The 18989-nt window shown below is 33.7% G+C and overlaps 1 protein-coding gene across 11 annotated transcripts in view; it reads right to left on the minus strand.

Annotated features, from left to right (window-relative positions):
- Nucleotides 1-18989, minus strand: part of LOC145260601 (uncharacterized) — a 494792-nt gene that overhangs the window by 14586 nt on the left and 461217 nt on the right. For all 11 annotated transcript variants that reach the window (XM_080118887.1, XM_080118889.1, XM_080118891.1 and 8 more), the window contains one exon: nucleotides 5070-5191. In XM_080118887.1, the coding sequence (XP_079975013.1) occupies nucleotides 5070-5191 (122 nt within the window). The remainder of the gene's footprint in view (nucleotides 1-5069; nucleotides 5192-18989) is intronic.

The raw sequence follows: 18989 nt of genomic DNA on the forward strand, positions 1-18989 counted from the left end.
TCATTTTAAAATCTCGGGATACTTGTAATAAAAGAAATATACAGCTATTTATAAAATCTGCAATGTTCAAAAATAATCATACCCCCTTATTTTTCAGTATTAATCGAGTTTCTGACTGTTTGTTTCCTGTTTGATTCTTATTTTGAATGCTTTTATACAACCTTTGATTAATTTCATTTCGTTTTTTGCATTTTTCAGAAATTAAAATGATATCAACTGAAAACCAAAAAAAGAATAAAAATTATTAGAATGGGGAAGAAAAAAGAGCTTAGTAATGATCTTAGGACTAAAATTGTGAATTCACATAAGGATGGTTTAGGTTACAAGTCAATTTCCAAGAAATTTGAGGTCCCTACAGCAACAGTACAGAGCATCATCAAAAAATTCCAGAGCCACCACACAACAAACAACTTGATTGGCAGAGGAAGGAAAAGGAAACTGTCTGCTAGAGCCACCAGGAATATTGTAAGAAGTGTTAATGCAAATCCAACCACCACTACTAAGGACATTTTAGAAAATCTGGAGTCTTCTGGCATAAAAATATTAAGGCAAACATTGCAAAGGACTCTGCATGAAAATGGTCTGAAAGGAAGAAGACCAAGAAGGACTCCATTGCACACCGGAAAACGCCTTGCAGCACGTCTAAAGTTTGCTAGGACCCATGTGAATTCTCCAGAGTCCGTTTTCTCAAGTATTTTGTGGACTGACGAAACAAAAATTGAATTGTTTGGCCATATGGATGCTTCTTACGTTTGGAGGAAGAAAGGAGAAGCTTACAACCCAAAGAACACTATACCCACGGTGAAACATGGTGGTGGTAGCCTAATGTTTTGGGGATCCTTTTCGGCTAGTGGTCCAGGTAGTTTGGTCAAGATAGATGGAACCATGAAGAAGGAGCAATATTTGGAGATACTCCAGAAAAACATTAGACAGGATGCGGAGAAGCTCCATTTAGGACCAAACTGGATACTTCAACAGGATAATGATCCAAAACATACTGCCAAAATAGTCAAGAAATGGTTTGAGGATAATCACATTAATGTTTTGGAATGGTCTAGCCAGAGTCCTGACCTGAACCCTATCGAAAACCTCTGGCACATATTGAAAACTGGGGTTAAAAAGCGGAAACCTAGAAATTTGAGGGATTAAGAGAACTACTGCATTGAAGAATGGTCAAAAATCAGTGTTGATGATTGTAAAAACATTGTTGATAAATATCCAAAACGGTTACAGGCAGTTATTAAGAATAAAGGGCATGCTATTGACTATTAGTAAGAGAGGTATGAATAATTTTGAACTAGTGCCATTATTGTTTTTCTTAGTATAATGCTTCAAACTTGCATAATTTATTTATTTGTTGAGTTTAAATTAAATGCTTATGCTTGATTTATTGTTTGAAATCCCTTTAATATTGTCTACCTTCTGGTTTGAGCAATATTCTTATAGAAATCTCAAAGATCCGAGGGGTATGAATAATATCGGGCACAAGTGTATATCTGTACGTGATGTTGCGAAGCTAATCAAAAACCTTGATTCGAGTAAAGCAACTGGCCCTGACAGTATTTTAATTATAGTACTCAAAAAACTTCAACCTGAACTAGCGCCCATACTTACAAAACTGTTTAAACGTTGTCCTAAGGAGAATAGTTTCCCATCTCCCTGGAAAATCTCATCAGTATGCCCTGTATTTAAGAATTCAGGTGATCGCTCATCCCCCTCTCAGTACAGGCCAATAAGTCTCCTGTGCGTCATGAGTAAGTTGCTAGAATCTGTGTTAAATACAGAAGTAATCAACCATCTCAACAAAAATAACCTTCTTAGTGACACTCAATATGGTTTCCGTTCTGCTAGATCTACAGCAGATGTCCTTACAGTTATATCGCATAGGATTAGCAAATCTCTCGACGGTGGCAATCTTTCTAGGGCAATTGCTCTTGACATATCTAAAGCCTTTGATAGGGTATGGCATAAAGGTTTACTTCATAAGATCGCTAGCTATGGTATAGCTGGAAATGTCTTCTCAATTATTAAATCATTTCTTTCTGATAGGTTCATAAGAGTAGTAGTTGAGGGGCAAAAATCAGAAGCTCACAGTATTAATGCCGGTGTCCCTCAGGGATCCATCCTGGGCCCAACTCTTTTCCTGATCTACATTAATGATCTTCCAAATCATATCCTTACATCATTTGTAGACATTTATGCTGACGACACTACCATTTATGGTAGCACATCTAAGACAGTAAACGACCAAGTTCTCTCCAATTCTCTCTCCTCTGATCTTGAGCACGTAGTACAATGGGGAAAGGAGTGGCTGGTTACTTTTAATGCATCTAAAACCAAGCTTCTCTCTTTACATCATCAACATTCTAATCCACATTTGTCATCAATTGAAATGAATGACTCTCGTCTTCAGGAGGCCTCAAGTTTTGACAAGCTTCTGGGCTTGACCATTACTCCTGATCTTAAATGGAACACGTATATCAAATCTGTTGCCAAGGCCGCTGGAAAAATGGTGGGATCTTTCTATCGATCCGGTAGATATCTCACTGCTGATGCTATTCTCTATCTATATAAGAGCCAGGTACGTCCAAGGATGGAATACTGTTGCCACATCTGGGCAGGAGCTGCTAGAAAGGACTTGGCCTGCCTTGATAGAGTTCAAAATAGACTTCGTAGCCTCGTAGGAGATGTCCTTTTCTCCTCCTTGCAACCTCTATCTCACAGAAGAGATGTTGCGAGTTTGTCTGATGTATCGTTATTTTCATGGAAAGTGTTCAACTGAGCTTCAATCTATGGTCCCCCCTCGCCAAACTTTCACAAGAAACACTCGTCTAGCTGTAAACACTATCAATAATTTCCCCCACTCTTTATCTGTGCCTAAACCTAAACGTAGATTCCATGAACAAAGCTTCTTTCTTAGAACTGCACGCCTGTGGAATTGTCTTCCGTTTTCCTGCTTTCCGGCTGACTACAATATGGTTGTGTTCAAGTCTAAAGTTAATAAGTTCTTGATGAGCCGTTCCATATAAGTTATCAAATTTACCAAATTTTCATTACTAATGATTACTATATTGACCAATTTCTACTGTACACTCTTTAACCCTTATCTTTGAGTGGCCTCTGCGCCTTGATAATGTGGTGATGCCTATGTAAAAAAAAACAAAAAAAAAAAACAAAACAACCCAGATGTGATAATAGTACTCCATACACCGATATATAATGGTTTTGTAGAGATGCAGGATACTGGCAGGAGTGAAAAGCTTTTTTATTTTTTTATTTTAATAATTTGGATTATTGTTTAAAATAAAGTTTGTTTGAAAATTATAAACCTTGTGTGGCAAAACAGAATAACCAACTCAAACGTATTATTTGAATTCATCCGACAACTGTTTCCATCTTGAGTATGATTTTCACAACGTTTCGATCAATGTAGCCTTCAACCTTCTTCAGGTGTATATTGTTGAACTCGGGAATTTGGACAGAATTTTGAATGGAATCCTTTAGTTACTTCACGGGAGTAGTATGCTCTCGTTCCATGACTGGATAAAGGTCTTAAGTAATTCACAATTGTATTTTTCGGTCAGCCACATTCAAGATGACAACAGCAGTTTGATGAATCTAAATAATACAAATAACCAATCCTCATCCCAAAAATTCAGAAAGTCTGCAGTAAATGCCATTCAGCCAAATTTGGTTCCTGATATTAAAGACTTCTTATTTCTGTTAAAAATAAGTCTTAAAGAAAATCATGAAAAGTTTTATAGTATTAGGCTTCTGAGCTTTTGAGATGATGATTGGTTATTTATACTATTTTGGATTCTTTCGACTACTGTTCTCATCTTGAGTGTCATTTTTATGTTTTGATCGATGTAATCAATGTCGCTTTTGTTGTGAAAATGACACTCAAGATGAGAACAGTAGTCCAAAGAATCCAAAATAGTATAAATAACCAATCCTCATCTCAAAAATTCAGAAACATATCAATTCAGTACGGAGGTTAGATCAGCCAAAATGTGAAAATGACACTCCAGATGAGGACAGTAGTCTGAAGAATGCAAATAATACAAGTTTTGTTGCAATTTTAAATAATTTCTTTTACAAAAGAATTTATTTTAATAATTCAAATGGGTGGTTTAATTTTTTTTGGATCATAAAATATTTTTGTTTTCTATTTTAAATAAAGTACTTTTGAAAAATAAGCAATCAAATATTTTATTATATTACTTTTTTTGAATAAAATATAAAAAAGTTCTTTTTTTTTTATTTTGAAATATTGAAACCTGAATTTTTCTAGCAAATATAGTACTGTCAGATTATATGTATGTATGCAAGCAGCATTTACCCTAGGTGTGTTTAACTGACTTCCTCCAAAAGAGGAAATGTCAAGGGAATATTAATTTCAAAAGCAGTCCACAGTTGCATATATATCCTGGTCAGAAGAGATGACGACGATATTAGGCTTTTGCAGTTCTGGCATGGAGGTGCTAACATCCTCCTATATACAGCACCTGGTATTCCCAAATAGCCACCCATCTGATACTGGCCAAGCTGAACATTGCTTAACTTCAGTGATCTAATGAAAACCAGTGTGTCAACATGATTAAGCTGTCAGATTGCAACAATGGGATTTGAGTTTTTGAAAAAAAAAAAAAAGTTTTTTTTTTTTTTTTTTTTTTTTTTTAAACATAATACAGAAAATCTGAAACACACTTGCCGAAAGTTAAATTACGGATGAAGTTTAATATCAGGAACCAAATCTGACTAGACACAGTTTAGTGCGGACTTTGAGTCAGGTATTCTTTCAGTTTATCCTTTGTATTTTTAAGTGGTCATTAGAGATTATTGAACAAATAACATATTCTAAAGTTTTGTGGCTTCCTGTTCACTTCTTATGTTTTACCCATAGCAAAAGGTGATAATTATCAATTATGAAATGCCATCGTCTTCAGCTGACCTTTAACACATAACACAATTGGGTACAAGTGTCTACAATTATTATATGAACACTGTCTCGGAGCCCAAACTGCCAGAAATTCTGTACTCTTCCTGAAATAAGATTTTATTTTTACCTTTGTGAAACCTTTGGAGATTCAGAACCATTTGCTTGGTTAAATTTGTTCCCATTGCCATTAGTTGTATTTCTATCTCGATTTTTTTTCACTTCCGGTGAAGATGAACTGCTATCGGCTTCCTACAAACAGAAAGAAACAAAAAAAAAAAAAAAAAAAATTGATTAGAACAGATTAACTTTCATAATCTAGAGCAGCGGTTCTCAACCGGGGGCGAATCGCCCCCTAGTGGGCGAAAATCAAATTTTGGGGGGCGATTTTCAATCAATTTTATCTGTGAAAAATTTTGACATTTTTGCGAATAAATTTTTTAAATTTTTTGAAATTATAAACGCGTAGCTAAACCATTACTGCGAAACTTTGGTCACGTGACCTATGAATTGCTCTCTTATAAATGAATTGTCAGTTTTGAATATTCAATTTATTTCAGTAAATCCGATTCTCCAGTGACATTGTCTTACAAGTGTTTACAATTTTTTCACACACACACACACACACACACACACACACACACACACACACACACATTCCATTACGTGAATTTACAAAAGGAAAAACACGAAAAACAGTTAGCGTTAATCAAGTTTTCATTATTATAATTGTAAAATACTTTATTTGCATTAAATTAGTTTTCATTTAAAAATAAAGTTTAATTATATAATATTTATTTGTTTATTTAAAGCTCAAAAAATTATATTGAGAAATAGAATATTGTTTTATGACCAAAAATTATAAGGGGGTCCACCAAGAAAAAAAAGAAGGGAAAAGGGGTCCATGGGTCAAAAAAGGTTGAGAACCGCTGATCTAGAGTATCCATTCAAGAATTAAAGCTAAATGGAGAAATAACAAACAGTTTATATATGTGTGTGTAATATATATATATATATATATATATATTACTTCATTTAATCACATAAATATACAAAGATATAATTTTATTTGTAAATTTTTCAGTACTTATTTCAACAGTGCTCGATACATAAGTAGAGCTAGGTAATAAGTTATGAATATATATGGCAATTAAGCTACAAAGAATATTCCGCATTTCCTCTCATTCATAAGCCTGACAAATTCTCACAAGAATGAAATACGGAATATTCTGTGTAGCTTAATTGCCATATACATCTTCATAACATATATATATATATATATATATATATATTATATATATATATATATAATATGAAAAATAAATAAAACAACAATATAAAAATATATACTAATGCATACAGATGTATTCACTTATTCAGTATAAATGTTAAAGGCGTAGGATAAGTAAATTCTTTATACCTAAGTATTTCAAAGCCTACTGCTTCTCATCAGAAGAGAGAATGTTTGGTAACATATTAGAGATGCAATGTCTAGCGATAACTACATTAGGAGCGAAATAATGGGGTGGAAGAGAGTAAGAAGAACTACTGTGATTTATGCGATAGAGTAGGAAGATTGCTGATATTATAAAATGGAGATAGATGGATACTGCATTTGCATTGGGGTAAGAGGTATGTGTTCAATATATATGTGCATCTATACCATCAGGAAGAATACAGGAGAAGTGATTGAAAGTAGATGCTTTTATAATCACACGGAGTTATGGGTTATAACTAGAGAAGAGTCTTTCATTATCATTATCCTGATAAGTCTCCTCTTAAAGAATCTATCTTATTTGAACTCCCCCCCCCCATATATATATATTTCTACATATTTAAAACATTACTTCTCTCACACATTGAAGTTTTCAAATTATGAGCTAACCAGCAAAATTGTAGCTAGTCTATATAAATGTCATTTTGTTAACTGTTTTTCCTCTGAGGATAAGAGCCATTTATTGAAACTCCATGGAATAAGGAAATCATAATTTTTAATCTGTATCCCTTGTTTCGAATGTTGTAAATTCTAATTTATAAAATCTTAAAGTCCTTTCTTTTAGATACAAATTTCTGTTTAAAATAGAAAATTGTTTTTAAAACAAAGTTCCATTAATAGCAATAGTGCAGAACTAGAGCTATAAATACTTTATCATTTTTTAATCACTTTTAATACAGAGAATAAAAACTCATATTCCTCCAAAAATTATTGTTCACTAGAGCAAACAATCGTTTCGGCTTGTACTAAAACATATATAAGTTTACCATAGATGTGTCTCTATTTTCCTTAGTTAAGCCATCATCAGTGCTCAGATATCAACAAAAAATCACTTCACTGGAAATAACTTTGTAGCAACTGTCAATATTTTTCATTTTTCCCTTCTAAAACTAAACAAAACTTCCATAAACAAAGTTTCTTTCCTAGAACTACCCGTCTGTGGAACAAAATACCATAGATCTGCTTCCCAGCTGACTACAACATTGTCATTTTGAAGCCCAAGACCCTACTAGACAGTCTTTCTAAAATAGTTTAATAACAGTGAAATTATTTTCATTGATTTTACAATTTCTTTTTACACTTTTGGAACTTCATAAATATATCCGTGTGAAATGCTATAAGATAGATCAATAGCTTTCAGAAACTTCATGTACATATTGTACTCTAATTTATTCTGCATATTCCATTGTTTGTAATTTGTAATTACCTTAACTTGCATTCTAATAATCATTCTTTACTTCTTGATTTTAACTAAATCGGATTTTCAGAGTTAAATATAAACCCACAAGCCGTTTTAAAAATATTTTTGTAAATACAGGGTGGAACGATAAAATTGTCGCGCTAGAAAAGACGACATGATTCCATTTCCGTTTGATGAAAACCAGTCTTATTTTTTTGTTGCAGACCATTTACTAGTTGGTCAGTTGTACATAAATCCTAAGAGTGATGTCTGAAAGTGACACGGTGTTCAATGAGCGAGATCAGAGATGCGCTGTTGTACAACTCATGCTCTCTACTGATCCAAGTTATGACAACAGGACCATTGCCAGCACCCTCAAAATGCATTGCTGAATTATCACAAATAACAGAGACGTGCACAGAGTGATGAAAACAGTTTCCGGCCACAGTTATGGTTTTTGGTGTGGTTTCAAGTGAGGGTTACATCATGCCACCTGACATCCAAAGAATCTGATTGGTTAGCTAGTAAATTTAACATCATATGCATATTTAAAACGCCTGCATTTTAGCCTGACAAATTCTTATGAGGATGAAACATGGAAATTAATTACACACACACACATATATATATATATATATATATATAATATAAAGCTGAACGTCTGTGTGTGTGTCTGATCACAAATAGGCTCCTATATGGTTGACTATTATAGAAAACTGATCACATATAATGATAGATGTATCGAGACACAAGAATGGGTATGTTTTATCTGGTATAATGATGATTCATTAAAATTGTGGGGTCTGCGTATGCGTCTGGTCCACAAAGTATGGAAATAAAAAATTTAAAAATTAAGAAAAAACGTTTACAAGTGTAATAGTGTATAGATACATCTATACAAGTGTATAGATGTACATAATAATACTTTGATAAGTATGTTTTAACTTAAATAGGGATGGTATAATAAAATTGTGGGGTCTGCGTTTGCACCTGACCTCCATAGAATGTAAATATGTCACAAAGTTTAACAAGGTTTTTTAATATAGATCCACAGAATATTGTGATAAGTGTTTCAGTGTGAATAGGTATGGTATAATAAATTATGGGGTTTATCTATTTTATTTTTACTTTCATCATATTTTGCTTTGGTTTTGATACTCCCAAATTCGAAGCTATCTCTCTCATAACCTTTTCATAACCTATCATACTTTCATAAATCAGAGCCCATTTTCTGTAGGCTGTTTTTGAACCCAGTCAACGATGGGTACTTTTGCTAGTATATATATATATATATATATATATATATATATATATATAAACAAAAATTGTTAAAGACAACAGAAAGCTTTTGTTTTATAATACATTTTTTTTAAATATTTTTCAAATTTTCATATTATCTTGTTTGTATATATGTTGAAGGTATGAATGTATGGTCCAAACATTTTTTCTTCTTGTATAATCATCTACACATCTTCAGGAATTTGTGTGAGAGGCTCGGTGGGAATTATGGGTAGATTTATTTAAATAGTAGCTGGATTGCAAGTGAAGGTACGAGTGAGAGTTAGTGGGTCTGCTGGCAGTGGTGGAGGAGTTGGGGAATGGGAGAGCATGTCAGTTCTAGGGTCAGTGGCAGAAACAGGTTGGGTGTGTGTGTGGGGGGGTGTTATCGGAGGCATTTAAGTGTGTTGGTACTATTTTGGATTGCGACCTGATTAAGGGTAGGTTTTGCGTTTTTATATAAATAGCTTCAAGGATTTTTAGCTTCTTAACAGTTGTTTCGTAGTGTAATATTTTTTGTGTTGCTGATTAAAATTTCTCTGAAATTCGAAGGGGGGGGGTGATGATGTATTTTATGTAAATGTTGGAATATGGCACTAGATTCAACATTATTGCAGGTAAGGCGATAATTTAGTGGTATGTCTGATATAGCTATTAGTTGCATTGCTCTTACAAGAGTTACATGTATGTGTGTGTGTGTGTATATATATATATATATATATATACATACACACACACACACACACACCACATATATGCACACACTAGGTGAACCATTTACACCTGGATCTTGTTTATTTGTAACTTGTTTGTCTCTGTGCACACCAAATGATGTCACAAATGGTCACCTGTGTTCTGCTTTAATGTTTTCTATTATTTCAAGACTTAAAATGTCATAAAGGACTTTTTCTATTGTCTTCAAGCTGAGTTATTGTATTTGTCCATTGTATTCCAACTGTTTAAGTGGATGATGTCATCCCTTTGTGATATCATTCAGTGTGCACAGCAACAAACAAGATCCAGTGTTTTAGTAGTATAATAGATATATGGACACGATATCATAAAGGATGTTATTTCTAATCTGTCTAGTTTAATGGAGGACATCATCCAGTGTGTATGGAACAAGCAAGATCCTCAGAGGTTTAGTGTTATAGAGATAGAGAACATGGAGTTGCAACAAGTCTCTTATATTTTGATTCATCATATTCAAATAAAAATAATGATAAAAAAAATATCCAGAACAGCATCAGTTTTGTACAGAAAGTCTTTTGTCCAACAATTTCTTTGGGATGATAAATTTCTTGAGATGCAAGAGATGATAGAGTGTCGTTTGCTGGCAATGTCATTTTATACAAAGTTCTTGTCTGAACAAGCAAGATGGAATTGTGTACAGACAACGGCAGAACCGGCTGGACTGGCAGACAACAGACTGGAAAGATCCGAATATTGGACATTCAGATCAATATTTTCCCCTTTCCTCCATTGTCAGATTCAGCAGCAGAATTGCTTTTCAGATTTTATTGGACAGGAGAAGAAATTTAGCTGAACTTCGGCCAAGGAGGAGCAAGTGGGGTGGGGGATTTGTAGAGAAGAGGAAGTAAGGAGAGTAGAGACAAAAAACAATGGAGGAGGGGCAAGGAAAAAGAGAAAAAAAAACAAGGCACAAAAGATAAAAGAAAAGACAAAAAAGGAAAAAAAGAATACACAAAAAGAAAAAAATAGAGAAAGAGAAAAAGGAAAGAGAAAAAGGAAAGAGAAAAGAGAAAAAGGAAAAGAGAAAGAAATCCATCCATCCATAACCTCAAACCCCTGGAGGGGCATAGGCCATCCACAACTTTGTAGATGCTTTTGTAGCAAGGGGTTCTTTTTTCGAGGTGAGGGTGCTGGCCCCACTCCCAAATTTTCCAGAAGGTACATACAGTGCCTAGCCTTCCTAAATGATCACCCATCTGGTACTGACCAGGCTCAACGTTGCATTCGTTTTTTTTTTTCTATTCTTAAATGTTTCAAATTTAAACGCCTTCTTTCTTTTCAACTTCACTAATTCTAAAATTATTTTATATAAATATAAATATTAGTGCAAAGACATTTTTGACATTACACTGATGATGATGATTATTTGTTTTTTCTAGGCAATAGAATCATATATTCCGTCTCCAGGACTAGCTTCACAATGTGGGACAACCTGAGCAGTCATGTTTTATACAGATATAAACATATTTTTAAAACAAATGTTTTATACCTACATAGACTAGTGTTTCATACTTGTGCAATCATCAGCATAGAAAATGATAATTACTACCAGTCACAAAGTCATGCTTGACGAATCTCCTGACCAGCAGTAATTATCACTCCCTACATAGATGATTGCAAAAGCATGAAACACTAGTGTCTGTAGGTTTGAAAATAACTTAATATTTATTTTTAAAATATTATCGTTATAAAGCTCCTTTAAGAAATTAAAAAAAAAAAAAAAAAAAAAAGCGGTCAACTTTAGAAAAAATATTTTGATCATTAATACTGTGTTCACTCTGAATGCTTGCCGACCTGGTATTTATAGGCACTTAATTTCCTTCAATTCTGTTAATTGCCGGCAGTCTTGAGGTAAGACGCTAGCCTACAAAGTAAAGGATGGCTTTGTGACTGGGTTTGAATCTTCCAACCAGCAGTAATTATCACTTCTTAGACTGGTGATTACAAAAACATCAAACACTAATGTCCACAGATATAAAATATTTTATTTATATATATATATATATATATTAGCAGCAAGTTATTTTCAGTGCAAGTTTGGTTAAAGACAAGAGAATTTTCTTTTTTCTTGATTTTTCTGTTAATTTTCTTGATGTGATGAGCATTTCTTTTGGTTTTAGGTGGTAAATTGTGTAATATGTAACACAGATTTTGTATCAGCCATTTTTTTCTTGAGTGCTTTTGATCCATGATCGTCATCAAGAGTAATTTTTTTGTCATTAAAGAGTTTTTTTCAGTTGCTTTTAAATAAATAATTTATTTATTTTTATTTTGATTTTTATTTATTTGTTTAATTTTATTTATTTCTAGTTTGACTAAGTTGTTTGTAAGGGAGGGGAAGGAAGGAGTGTGGTAAAGTCTATTTTTTTTATTTATATATATATATATATGGAAATCACATCTGACGAGTTGATGAGAAAGAAAATTTTTTATGAAAACATAAAACATAAAATTGTCATCCCATTAACGAAATGGCTGTAATGAAGAGATCCAAGATGAAATAAACAAGAGTTATATAAAATAAAAAATTTGAGTCTCTGAATTTCAACAAAATTTTATACAATATATATATATATATAAAAATTGTTAAATGTGTTTAAGATTTTAATATATGTAATAAATGCTATTTTGTTAATGTTGGGCTGTATTTTTTTTTAAGATTGCTTCTAGTAATTTTAATGTTTGGGTACAGTTATTTTGGTACTTAAATTTAATGTTAGATTAAGAGGTAATATGGCATTGAATGACAAGGTTTTCTCATAAGTGATATGCAATACGTCTCGAGAGGGTTGTCATCATATGACCAATATAAGTATTATATGAATTTGTAGATTGATTAGGAAGACATTCTTTGAATGGACAAGAGAATTCATATATTACAATTGCTTGGCTCAGTGTGGGTGTGTGGAAATGTGTGTGTGTGTGTGTGTGTGTGAGTACTTAAAAAGATAATTGAGTATTTTAAATTTAAAAAGGAAATACAAATATTGATAATTATATATTAAACCGATTTTGATAAAAATGCTCAATATTTGAGATAGATTATTGATATATGAGAAGAGTATGTTTCTATATAAGCTTTCTACTTTTGTACTAGTCAGCAATGTAATATAAAATTTCTTTGCTAACCTTTTTCCCTCTGAAGAAAAAAAGCCAAATTTTTTAAACTCTTTGGAATAAGGAAGTAATTCACTTTATTTTGTATTCCTTGTTTTATGAACAATAAATGTTTGCAAATCATGATTTGCATTATTTTAACTCCCCTCATATATATGGTAGCTTCCTTCAGTCTTGACAGACTATAGATATCCACTATAAGGGTGTCCGCACATGGAATTTTTGTGGCAGGAATTGCACAATCTCCAACCACATCTCTCCTGAATCGGCGTTGTTAAATACCAGTGGCAAATGAAGGTTCAGAACGACTGGAAACAATGTCAAGATAAGCAGAGAGCACATACAGCACCTAGAATTCCCAAATGATCTCCACCTGGTACTGGCCAGGCTCAACATTGCTTAACTTTGGTGATATGATGAGAACTGGTGTGTCAACGTGATTATGCCTCTCACACACGTTTCTAAATATATTTTTTTACTAATTGGAATAGTATTCAAAAATATAAGCAAATAACACAAGTTCTTTTAGATAGCTCAATAGTGCAATATTAGAGCTATAAATATTTTTGTAGTGTACTGCTTTACTAGGAATAGATACTCGTTTTTGTATTCATTTAAAAAAGTTAGGATTTTATTGATAATTTTATTGCTGATACGACATAAATAAACAAATGAACCAAATAGAAGAAACTACCAAACTCCAGTGTTTTAATATTCCTCTGAAGTCATCAGATCTAAGCAGATCTTTAAAATTCACATTATGCATCCAATATAACATTCTCATTTCATTTTTGCTGGAGAATATTTTTTATAGATAAAGATTTAAGGATTCATGCTGTGAGAATATATTTCTCTTAGCAACAATCGCCCCCCCCTCCTCCCAATGCTGTTTTCATGGTCTTCATCTCTTCCATTTTCTATTCTGGCCGTGTAATTTCTCACATTGATGACTGTCAAGAGGCGAACACAGAGGCACCCAAGTATAAAAATACAAAATGAACTCACTAGAGAAAACAACTCGACATATTCAGCTGGGCTTTGTGTGCATGGGTAAACCATCACGGAAAGTTACCCTCATTCCCGGCAACGAGTGTGTTTTCAAATATACATTGTCTTGCTGACACTTTACATGACGTCGGCAATATAGGAAACCTGCTACACACAACATTGGGGCATAAGGAAAATAAACATCATTGGCATATTACCCTCAAAGCAATGGGAGAGCAGAATTGGCCGTTGAAACAGCTAAAAGAATCCTTATTGATAGTACAGACAGTTGCAGTCGCCTATGTCATGACCGGGCAGCTAGGTCCCTACTGACTCATCGCAACACCCTGGTACAAGACCTACATATGTCTCCAGTGATGATGCTCTATGGTCGTGTGATAAAGGACCATCTCCCAGTGCTCCAGGACCGATATCGAATCCATAAATGCTGGAGAGAAATCAGTTATCATAAGGAAACAGCGATGGCAAAAAGACACTTACAGAATGAAAGGGAATACAATTTAAAATGTCACCCACTTCAGGAACTGAAAATCGGGGAAACGGTGCAGGTTCAAAACCAAGTTGGTCCACACCCGCGTCAATAGGCAAAGACGGGAAGGGTGGTGGAAACACTGGGTAACCGGCAGTATAATGTACGCATTGATGGGAGTAACCAGGTAACCCATTGCAATCGCAGATTCCTCCGAAGAATAAACCCTGTGGTAGATACCCCTTGTCACTCGATACCTGAGGAGCTACCAGGAATGTTGGATACCATAGACAACCTAACAGAGCCCGAAGTACCGGGACAATGCCCCCCCCCCATGTGTAGAGATCAACACCAGCCTGAAACATTCGACATTCTGCCAGAACAGATGAAGGTGGATGACACAGTTTCCCTCCGAGATGATGGAGGTTGACGAAGACTAACCGGTGCGTCGTAGCAAAAGGGTGATGCGACCACCCAGGAAAATATCCCCACAGACATGGGGCACATCACACGACTACTCCAGAGCCTCGAAACATTGGACCACAACGCGAGTATCTTTTGGCCCTGGAAGAGGGAGGGTGTGGAATCGAACTCAAGATGCCCAGTTACAAGAATGGAGTGGTCTTGGCATCACACTCCCGTAGAAGTAGAGAGTGGACTACTTAAACAGACAACGAGTGTGTTTCCAAATATCCGACACTTTACACAACCCTCACTTCCTATACCCTTTGTTCTGCTTATTTCCTCTTTTTGTTTTAGTTTCTCTCCCTCTTTTTTTTTTTTTTTTAGTTTCTGACACTTTTTGGGGGAGGATATCGATAGTATCACAATGCCTCTTCCAAGGAGTTGGACAATCTTTTTGGCTGATATCAATTTTATCAGATTTTTTTAATCCATAAAAACTAATCTGAAAATGAAGTTACACATGAATCATTCTAAGTTGATTTAGTTAATAACAAAATGAGATTCTTCTTGAATTATTTATCCCATCCAATAAGAACAGAAAAAAAATCAATTGTTAGCAGAAAAAGGACTTTTCTTCTTGAAATTACTTAGAGATCAGAGTCAGCATATAAAACAAATAAAAATGGAAAGATCATTTGTTTATGGAAAAATCTTCATTTAAAAAAAAAAAGAAAAGCATTGCCCAGTGTATATTACAGTCATCTGCTATGACTCTTGGTGGAATTCCAAGCTGGACTTTTTAAGCTAAACTGGACCAGCTTCCCTGCTTCTCTTTTTCAATAGTATATAATTTTAATCTTTTAAATTATTTTTAATTGGCAGTTTTGTTGGCACATTAATTATATAATTCAGTAATGTGCCATGTGGTGACATCACAGCAAATTTTACACGAGGGAGAAATCTATCTTAAGTTTATACAGTGGGGATACAAAAACTTATTCTAAGTAGAAACTTAATGCATTTTTAAAAATCATATATGGTATCAAAATATACAGGGCTACACTACTCAGTGTGATGTATCCATAGATCTTGTGAGATCATCTTTTCTATAAAATGGAAACTGATATAAAACTTACCCAGGTAAGATAACTGAAAAACTATGGTTTTTCAGTTATCTTAGTAATATCAGACAGTGGAGAAAGAGAGAATTATGTAAATCTTAGAAGCACATAAAATGACCATCTGGATGTACAGATATCTCTACAAGTCACACATCTATAAAGAACTGATGTGTGCAGATATGGCAGGTTGTTAGCATAGTCATTATTTTACATATGGTGAGATTCATGGCCTAGTTAGTGTCATTGTATTGTTTATTGGACAACAACATGTAAGATTATGAGTGACTGAACAATCCTTTCTAGTGTAATATTGCTCACCTAGAAATCTGGGAAAGGTCTAGAAAAAAGATCTAACCAAATGCTTGTTCAACTTTTAAGCTGGTCAGCAAAGTACAGTTGGCAACTGGTCACACTAGCAAAATCAAAATTAAACATCACAAAGAAAAAAAAACAAAAAAAAAACAAAACAAGCTAATGATAGCCACCTGGAACACAGAAACATTCCTTGGTCATGAAGAATCAAAAAATTCTGAGCAGTGAACTAATATCATTGTTTGATTTAGTTATTTTGCTTTATGGCATATCAATCCTTTTTTTAATTATTTACTGATGAACCCAAGTAACTTTGGAAAAAGTTTTTATGCTTCAATTTGTCTATATCTTCAAATATTTATTCAGTGTTTAGTTTGGTTGTTTTGTAAAGGAAAATTGTTTTGTTTTTTACTTTGCAGAACATGATTGAGTTTTGCAAAGTGAAAGGACAAAAAACAATGACATCAATGTTTAGTGCATTTTAGATAAGGAAACCGATATCGTCAGACAACTGGATCTAGTAACACTAGAGTTATTTTTTTGTGCAGCAATGGTGAAAATCCATTTCAGCAGTGGGGATCAAGTGACAGAGGCAGAGATTGAGTTTTTCTAGATAGTTTCATAATTAAAAGACATTTAAGTGAAGTAGGTCATTCTATCCGCATAGAATTAATCAAACAGACATGCAACTTTAGTGACAGGTTATGCATCTCAGATTTCTATTGTGCTGCAACCTTTTAATGACTTATTTCGGTTTATGCCTCAACTCTTAGCAGAAATTAAGGAACTATTCCGTCATTCTACAAAGAACTCCGAATGGTGCTAACCTCTTCCTTCTTGTCAATTTCAATGCTTGGTTTTGGCAAAATCATGAAAAATTAACTGTATTAGGTAATTGTATCTGAATATCAATGGCGTCCACTTTTTTACTCTTTAATACTGAATCTGGTCTTGTCAACTGAAACAAGTTTTTGCATCAAAAAGCTATTCATAAGCTAACTTGATTGGTTGTTTTTGTTTTATGGCATATCAACACTTTTCAGGTTATTTAATGCCGAATCCAGTGATTTTGAAGAACAATTTTTTTTAATAAAATATATTTGTTTTTTCAAGTCAATTTCTATTTAACCCATAGTTGGGACCCTAACAGGTACTACCACTCTAGGTCAGAGTGGACCTGGGAGAAATGGCAATTAAAGGGTGGCTCCACACTCCCCAAAGCCTGCAAGCTGGAGCCTCACCATCGAATATAGTTTAAGGTCATATTCAGGACCATAAGCCAACTTGAATCCAACCACAATCAAAATACAGCCAAGCAAGACCTTCGAGAAGTGTGCAGGATTCAGATTGTGTGGCACAAATGATAAATTTGTAGATAATAAACTGAATTTCACATCATGTTTCAATCTTGTTTTCATGGGCGTAAAACAGTCAACCACATTGATGAATTTTCGTGTACGCTAGAAATCTTCATAGAGCTTTTGAGAACATAAAATTGGATGGCATGTGCCATCAATTCAAGACTGAAGTTTATAAGGTCAGAATGCTTGGCCAAGAAGCAGAATAATGACCGAGCAATCACATAACCAATCTGATTTTAAATAACATTTTGAATGATTGTAGAAAATGGCAAATCTCATGCAGGATATGCTACTAAAAGAATTATAAACTGGATAAAATATGTAATCAATAAAACTGATTACAATTTTGGGCATTTTTTATGATTATCAACGAAATAAAAATGGGTGAAAAACATATACATCAAATAAATGTTACCAAAGGCAAGACAAGTTACTATTCTATCTACCTAAATAATTTTTTGCGCTTTCAGTTATTTTAAAGCTTCAGTGTCAAATTCGTTGAGTTAGAATGGAAAAAAATGGTTTCCTTACAGACATTTGAATCGTTGGTAATCGCTCAAAATCGAAAATTAGATAAAATACTGGTAGAACATTACATTTTTCATATGATTGGTCACATTTATTGGATATTTTTCTACCAGCATTTTGTTTAATTTTCGATTTTGAACGATTAACGAGGCTTGACATAGCTGTAAAGATACGGCCATTTATTTTTCCATTCAAACTCAACAAACTTGACACTACTTTTGTTTTAAAGTCAAAAAATGTGTTAAAATAAGTTAAAACACCAACTTATCCAGATAAATAGAAGAGTTAACTTATTTTGCCTTTGGTATTTTTTTTATCTGTTTTATATTTTTCACTCCTCTTTTGTTTTGTTGGCTGTAGTAAGAATACCTGGAATTTCTTTTTTTTTATGTAAAAACAAACTGGAGAGTTATGCAAATGACTGGCTACCTAGAATCAAATATCGATTTGTTAGATGAAATGCTATTTAAGTTTAACTTTGAGAATCCAATTCGCTTTTCTTTATATATTAGAACATGATTAGGTAGAACAATCATGAGTAAAAAGGAAGACGCAAACAACCAACAAAAAAAGGTTCTATTTTTTGAGATGATTAGGATTTGGCAGTGAAAATAAAGATTCTTGCATTGCTAAACCGTTTAGCAGGAAAAATTCTTAGCACAAAACTTTCTCTCTCGCTACACTGTGCAGAGTTTTGCTCCATCATAATTGGCACGATTTCTTCTCACTTTCTGATCAACTTAACAATTCAAAGATGATAACTTCTTCCTTTTTCTTCATCATCATCATTGCTTGGTGGTAGTGATTTTTTTTCTACCACCTGCGTCATTTGTTCAAATTTGGCATAATGAACAAACTTTTGCTAACCACTTTAGGTCACCTTGATAATAAATAAATAGATGATAGCATTGAGTAAAGAATATGAACATTCTGTTCTTGTCCAGAATCCCCCCATATTAAAAAGCATAAAACAAAAAAATGTGTGATATGTGTACTCAGGACAGATTAAAAATGCTATATTCC

The sequence above is a fragment of the Euprymna scolopes genome, chromosome 36, assembly GCF_053919585.1.
Source record: "Euprymna scolopes isolate OS-2025 chromosome 36, ASM5391958v1, whole genome shotgun sequence".
Lineage (NCBI taxonomy): Eukaryota > Metazoa > Mollusca > Cephalopoda > Sepiida > Sepiolidae > Euprymna > Euprymna scolopes.